General features: G+C 36.0%; 1 protein-coding gene across 1 annotated transcript in view; it reads left to right on the forward strand.

Moving 5' to 3' along the window:
• The window catches only part of LOC138039144 (ras GTPase-activating-like protein IQGAP1), a 67,563-nt gene that overhangs the window by 32,179 nt on the left and 27,528 nt on the right, over positions 1–7,856 (forward strand). The window contains exons 12-18 of the mRNA XM_068885328.1: positions 1,091–1,175; positions 2,408–2,559; positions 3,078–3,129; positions 3,730–3,893; positions 4,213–4,303; positions 5,075–5,238; positions 6,188–6,278. Of these exons, the coding sequence (XP_068741429.1) occupies positions 1,091–1,175; positions 2,408–2,559; positions 3,078–3,129; positions 3,730–3,893; positions 4,213–4,303; positions 5,075–5,238; positions 6,188–6,278 (799 nt within the window). The remainder of the gene's footprint in view (positions 1–1,090; positions 1,176–2,407; positions 2,560–3,077; positions 3,130–3,729; positions 3,894–4,212; positions 4,304–5,074; positions 5,239–6,187; positions 6,279–7,856) is intronic.

Genomic DNA, 7,856 nt, shown 5'->3' on the forward strand with positions numbered 1-7,856 from the left:
AGAATAAAGAATAAAATTTTGGCCAACTATAAAGCAAGAAGGTTTCAGTGTTGGTAACCAGCTCCTGAATGAAGAATGCTGTCAGGATCTGCTTTCAAAATCCTAGCGAGGCAGTCATGACCCTCCACAAAGTACCAAATACAGGCATATACATAGATGTTGTAAAATGTTGGATGGGAGGGAGAAAACGAAACCCAACTTTTTTCCATTTCAGTTCCAGCATGAAATAGAAGTTACATACATCATTAGGTTTTTTTTTGGTATGATTTAGGCTGAGGACCAAGCAGAGTAGATACATTTGTACCGTACATGTATGGTACAGTATCACAAGTGGCTTTGTAACGTTAATGAGTAAGGTATCATAAACTCCCGACAATATACATTTAACAGAGACCAAAAGCTGGGCAACTGCTCACAATGACTATTGTAGTTAATACTCAAGAAACAAATAAACCTACTTCATAAAACCCTACCCTTGGGAAGTTAAAATGCAGGATAGGGTAGGAACTCATTCCCAAAGGGTTTGCACTTCAAACTTTACAAATGTTGAAATGAGTGTTGTCATCCTAGAATGACTCTACTCACGTACTTACAGCACAGCTTTAATAATACCTGATGCTATTGCCTTTCAAGTCCAAGATTCTGTTGCTTTCCTTAGGCAAAAATATTCATTGTTGCCAATTTACATGGATACAAGCCATAAATTTTAAACTCCCAAAATTCTGTTTGTTGATTGTGCTGACACTTCTTTCTTTTAGCTTGTGGTTCTAAACTTCTTATTCTAAAACCTAAAATTCTAGTTTGTGCATTTGTGATAATTCGTTATTTTTGTTGATGTTTTGCGGGTAAGCAAAATGTGTCGTTCAAGTGACCAGGGTTGTTGTGATCCATCACCACTTTGACTTGAGAATTGTAGAATTACTTATTTCTGTTTTGTTAAGATTTCTTGGTCGCCACAATTTCTCAATGTCACTTTAGAGTTGTTTTAATTTTTGAGCGATCAGCACTTTCCATAATAGTGGTAAATGCGCAATACAATGTACATAGTTTTATGCCATTGGAGGAAATTGAAAATCCTTTTTTTTTGTAGGAAATGGGTGTCTCTGATCTCTCACAGGCAGATATCCAGGAAGCAATTAATTCTGCCAATGACCAGGCTGATCAGCACAAGCAAAGTAAATACAACAATGACAGAAATATCGTTGGTGTTGTGCTCAAAGTTTCATCATTTTTTGAGACCAGTTCTTTAAAACTTGGTTTCCACTAGTACTACTGAATAGATGTCCTGTTATTTCAGACTCTATTTGCAAATCTTCCTGACAACAGAAACTACATGATTCTTTTCAAAGGCAAGCTAATTATCATGATGGCAAATATGTTTCACTTGAGTTTGCTTTTAAATGAGACTCAAGTGTGAATGAGAGGGCGCTTTTCTTCCAGCTATTCTAGGTTCAGTTCTAGCAATAATATAATTCCATAGATAAACCTAACTGTGGTATATATCTCACTTTCATAAACTCTCATAAAATGCATGTATGACTAAAGGGGTTTTTAATAATACGTATATTTAGCAATTATTGAATGAGGCTGAGTAGGATATGAAGAATTCTGCAGGTCATGGAGGGTGTTATCCACCAAGGCCGAAGGCCGAGGTGGATAACATCCTCTGAGATCTGCAGAATTCTTCATATTCTACGAAAACCGAATTCAATAATATTGCTTTATTATTCATTCAAAATAGTTTCTTCACTCAAACTTCTAAAGCTACTCGCAGCCATTTTTCTGCTCAACAAAAATAACACAATCTCGTCCCCAGCTTTTTTCAGTCAACAGTTCAATAATTTGCAGTTGTCTGCACTTTTGACGTCATCGGTTCAATAATCTGCAGCGGGCTGCACTTTTGACGTCATTGATTCAATATGACAAAGTTTCTTTCCAAATTTGGTGAACAGCAGCTGGTTATGGTGAATTATGCGTGTGGTTTTAACCAATCAGAAATGGGGAAATATTTTGAATGAATAATAATTAATTTTATTATTCAACTGTATTTGTTATTGTACAGAAAACGCACAAAACAAGGACAAATATTCCATGGTCTATTGTGCAGTTAGTTATTTTACACTTGGTCATTGCACATACACACTGTATCTGTCACTTATTCCAGTTATTTTCAATTCACTTGCTAGAAATTTAGTGCGTAAAATTTGGATAATAAATTGCTTAGTAGATGTTTTAGTGTGTAGCATTGCAGAGTAGTTCTTTACTCATTGCTTGTATTTTGACTTGTCTCAGCCGGCTCGTCAAAAATACTCAGTGATACTACACACCAAAATATTATTTTAGTAATAAGATATACCGTATGCATTCTTGGGCAATTTGTTATATTTCTTACAATTTTATTTTCCAGTGGTGAATATAGTTAAGTCTGTGAACAAATCATTAGATGATGGAACACCAGAGTCAACTCATAGTTTGCTTCAGAGACCTGAAGGAAAGTTTCCTAGGGTATTACCCAGGAGTGCATTTCTCTACTATGATGGGCTTTATAAAGCAAAACAAGTAAGTTAGTGATAATTGGGATCTCAGGATGATTTTGACCAAATCAGGAACTTTTCAAGATTTTTGTTCCAAAACTCCTCAAAATACCATCAATTCGGAGTTTTCTCAAAAACTTGCATTTTCAAGACATCTTTTAACCCATTGATTGGGCTGGTACAAAACACAGGTTACAGATCACTGGTCACTAGCCATAGGTCATGGTTTCACCGACAAAGAAAAAACCATAACTCTTTACAAATGCTAACATTAATAAAATATAGACCTAAAAACTTATGTTTAGGCCTAATTAAGCCTAAAGTTACCTTACGTAAATCTTTAGGATTCATTCAGTAGTGGAAAACAGTGACCTGTGACCTGTCTTTTGTACCTGCCTGATCAGTTGCTACTTGTATGTCACGTTTTTGGTTTTGCCTTATATTGTGATAAATCCCTGATATTAATGTATTTCTTAACGGATAAATGCATGTACATGGGATAGATAACTTCATTTCATTATCACCTTGTCATGTATTTCTCAGGATTGCGAGGATTCTTGGCTTTCACATGATGTCATTTCTGAACGTCTAATAGGTATAACTTTTAGTTTACCGTGATTTGTTCTCGTTCGCCATTTGAAGCAAAATAATCTCCTGCAACCTTGTGCATGGGCCAAATTTATGAGAATGTTTGCTTTGAAATGAGTCCATTTGGTCCAACTCTTGAGCAAAAAAAGAATGTTTCAGTCAATGCACAGGCTAACTGTCTATATTGAGCACCTGATCGGATTAGTCAAGAAATACAGTAGCTCTCTGGTGGTGTCCTTGAGTTGAAACTTCAGATTCATTGTGGAAATTCTTTGGGTACTCTGTGTTCTGATATGAAATGAATGAGCCTTTTTTGTCTTGTCATGAAACATTGGTGGAAAAGGAGATTCTGACAGCAGGGAACACTGCTTGAAATTCCCATTTTCCTGGTTACGGGGGAAAGATTTACGTATAAGTGCTTGTGTAAAGACCAAACTCCATGTTTAGAAAAGCAAAGACAGTTTTAGTGATAAGGCAAGTCAGATGTAAAAGTTTGGCCAGAGTGCATCATTTAGTTTGTGACAACTGTAGGTGTGTTTTGTTGAGTGTCTGTCTGTCTATTTCAGTTTTCTTTTTTAAACCTATTTTCCACATAATAAACTTACAGGGCTTACTGCTGTGGCATACATAAATGAAGCTGTTGAAAATGAAAACTCAACAGAGTTGATTGAAAAAATGAATAATGAGAATGCAGGCTTGACTAGATTGGATGACAGTCTCTGTAACAGATACCTCAGCCATTTGATGTCGGTAAAGGAAGAGAAAGCACAGGTGAGATCAAACTTGACATACATACAGAGCCAGACAACCTGTAGTAATCAGAAAAATTCTTTGATTGGAAGGCTAAATCCAAGGTCTGCCAAATTGTTTAAGGCCAAAGGCATACTTTTTTAGGTTCTATTATTCTCCATATTATGTAAATGGAGTTCTATATTTCCTATTAGATTTTTATTTTACTGAGAGTGAGATTGAATAAATAATTTGTTTATTTTTTGTTGAACCAGAGATTCAGGCACATGACTTGCGGTCATGTGAGAATTGAGTGCTGAGCTGGAAGAGTTTTGGAAACTATATGGTTTTTTAATTGCAGGATTGTGGAGTAGGCAAAGATGATCTTACTCAGATTGAGCTTCAGATTTGTGTTGACTTTGTGAATGCTGTTGTACAGGAAGAACATGACTGTAAGTTTTGTTTAGTCCCATGCAATTTAAGGGCAATAAAAACTTTTCCTGTGTTTGTGTTGTTGAAAATGCTATAACAGTGCAGAAAAGTATTTGAAAAGGCTTTTAGGTAGGTGAATTGAGATACACATTTCAAGAACATTAGCAGCATAGGTTTTTGTGCTTCTCCGGCTTGTGTTCCCCATTGGGATATTATCAGTATGTAAAAATTAAAGGAAAATATTATGGTGTAGGACATTTTACTGTAAATGACTTCTATGGAATTTGAACCTGCATTAGCTTACTTTCGATTTATTAAAATTCAGTCCGAAACAAAAGGCATCATCTCGAGGCTCTGGGGAATAAACTCGTACAAATCCTTATATTTATTCCCCAGAGCCTCGAGATGATGTCTTTGTTTTTGGACTGGGTTTTAATATATTGAAATTGGTCTATTAAGCTGCAACATCCAAATACTCAAAAGAGATTGGGATGCATGCTTAATGTAGTTTCCCTGGCTAAATACCGGTGCTTCAGCCATGACTTGTAACGCAATCTTGCTATGCATATTTATGGCACAAGAAAGGCTACTGGTTCAATTGTTACTTTACCTATTATAGTGTTAAGAGTTAAAATTATGAATGCTGAGGAAGCTGAGAGCACTTGCCAAGCTTCAGTTGCTCTTGAATCTTAATTTAGGCCACTGTATCAGTACATTTGTAATGCTTTTCAAAGCTTCTGTGTGTTTTTGTTCATGACTTCAATAATTATTGTACATTTTTGTCTTCATAGTAATATCTGCCATTGCGGTGATCAATGAAGCCATTGATAAGGGTGACTACAACTGTACATTAAAGTCCCTGAAAGTTGAGGCAGCCAAGCTGTCAAGTATCTTGCCAGAGAACAGCCCACTTTATCAGCAAGTCCTCAACATTCAAAAGATGGCTAAAGCACAGGTGAAAAAGAATTTCATAGGATAATCAGTGGTTGTCTGGCCATCATTGCCAAGATAAACATGCAAATCATGTGGCTGTATCAATAAATAAGTAATGAAGTAAGTGAAGAAGACTACAATCACAGCCAAAAAGTATTTGTACAGTCTATGAATACATGTAGAAAGGAGGCAACAAAGAAGTCAAGTACTTCTGCTACACAACCCCTGACAGAAAGCTATCTTGGAAACCTTGACAAAGTTGGATAGAACATTAGAAGATTTCTGGGGGCTGAAGTTGATGTTGGCAAAGCATAGAGGTATCAAATTAGGGGGAGGGGAATTGTAGTACAGTAAGCTCCACAGCAAGGGGCACTTGAACTGTAACACTGACAGGGTTGTCAGGAAAAAAAGAAAATACTTGCCTGGAACAAATGGATCCTTTTGGAAAGTACAGAAAATAGTAAGGCATCCGTTTAGAATTGAGACTTTGGAAGGTTCTCCAACCAGCGTTTGGGTAATCAAACTTTTATTCTAATTTTACCTTGAAAATTTGCCTTTTAAATTGTTAAAGGCGTTATCTACATTGTATGTTCTTGGTAACATAAATCACTTAACCCATTGACGACTAAAATTGTCTCACTCCTAGGAGTCAGTGGGTTAAAATTAAATTCATTTGAAGTGAATTGCCTTTAATATTAAAGTACATCTTTCCTTGTGGCAAAGATACATTCCTAGGGATTTTTCAACTTTTTTTAAAGCTAACAGGACAAAGTTAATAATTTTATTTCTGATTTTAAAGTAGTGTGTTAATTATAATGTCATCAGAATTGGTTTACTATGCTTATTGTTCTTAGAAACTGTGCTCAGGTTTTTGTGCCTGCTGAAAAAGTAAAATTTAATACTGAATGTGAAGAAGGGTCATACTGTACACTGTAAATTCTTGACTGAAAATCAGAAAATGTTGTTTATAGAAATCTGATGAAGAGTCTGCAGAATTGTGGCATGATGAAATTCAGCGAAGTTTGGATTATGCTAATCATGTCTCAGATGAAACTCGACAGTGTGAGTATACAGCTGCAAATAGTCTGTGACAATTTGTAAGGGTGCTTTACAGTCCAGGGCTCAGTTGTTTGAAAGCTGATTAACTTAACCCATTGACTCCTGGGGCTTCCCCATTGACAAGTAAAATCATCTGGCGTTAGGCATAGTATGTCCAGTTCAGGCTTCAAAGGGTTAATCCAGGATTAGCATAAACTTTGGTTTCATTTTTTCAACTTTTTGGTGAAAGTTTCTTTTGCTTAGTTTTGTTTGTTCTTCAAGATTGACCTCCTCTAATGTTACGTTTTGCTGAACATCAGAATAGAGAAATAAACTCCTTGGTTAATTTTTAATCTGGGGTTAGTGTTAATCAGCTTTTGAATGATCAGGCCCTGTTGTATTTTACACCATGAAGTATTTTTTTGCTCTCCTTTTTCAACCATCAACGTACCACTAATCCTCTAAAAGCCTAATTATTATGACTGATCGTTGATCTTGTTAATACAGGTAATTTTAAACACAGAGACATTTCATAGAAGAAGGTGATCGACATTAAAAGCTTAGTGTTTGCAGGTTGTGTACAATTATGTGACTGATGTAGAAGGAAGTGGTACTTTTATTTTGTGTAGTTATTCAACTGCATTCACATGCTGCAGTTTTGAACTAAATGTATTAAGTAAAGTTTAAATACGTTGAGAGTGGGCTGTTGTGTGTAAAATAATTGCACTCAAAGTAAGCAGTCTTCTGTTGAAAAGAAAATAATGATTGCAAAATTGCCAGTCTGGTTTTGTTAAAACACACTTTGAACTTGTAACAAAAAGGAAGGTACAATGTAAAGTCAACTCTCATAGCGATCACTTTTATTTTTCATTAATTACGGTTTCAAGAGCTCTCTTGTAAAGGACCATTGCTCGCATTTCTTAAGTTTTCTGTTTCTGGTAAGCAACCGCGCAACATAATCATGTATGATCATTAGGAAATCATTACTCAGAAGTGACAAAAGTTCAGTTCTTATTGATGCTACCTCATACTGCTGACAGTTAATAACAGTTTACAGACAGAGATGTCTGTAATTTGATGTGTATGTCAACAGGAATTGTTACAGTGGAATTTTTACTGTTCCTAAAAGTTGTACAAAGGTTCATCAAAAGAATGAACAGATAGTCCAGGCACTATTCAACGTGAAAATTATATGGGTGTGCATTCAATCTTTTCCTTAAGCCGTGGAATAGAAATACTGTATCATTGTCTCTGTTGAAAATGTAACTGCAGGGAATTTCCAGTCTGTAACCTGCTCGTTGATCCCATCAACTCTGAATAGAGGGAGACCCTACATGTACAAGATGAGACTATCCCTACTCGCTCAAAAAGCGACAAGACAGAAAGAGCAACTGGTTGTGACAGGGATGATAGCAGTGACAATGCTCCTTTACCAATCCCAGCAGTGCAAATAATAAAAGGAGCACTTGATCTTTTGTGTCACATTGCTGAGTTTGCAAGGAGTTGTCCCCTGCAGTCACTTGAGTGTCTGATGTTCTTGTTGTCATGATACTCAAGTCACAGTTCTAAGCAATCAAGCATTCTAGAATCACTGGATAATCA

The sequence above is a fragment of the Montipora capricornis genome, chromosome 2 (genome assembly GCF_036669925.1).
Source record: "Montipora capricornis isolate CH-2021 chromosome 2, ASM3666992v2, whole genome shotgun sequence".
Classification (NCBI taxonomy): Eukaryota; Metazoa; Cnidaria; class Anthozoa; order Scleractinia; family Acroporidae; genus Montipora; species Montipora capricornis.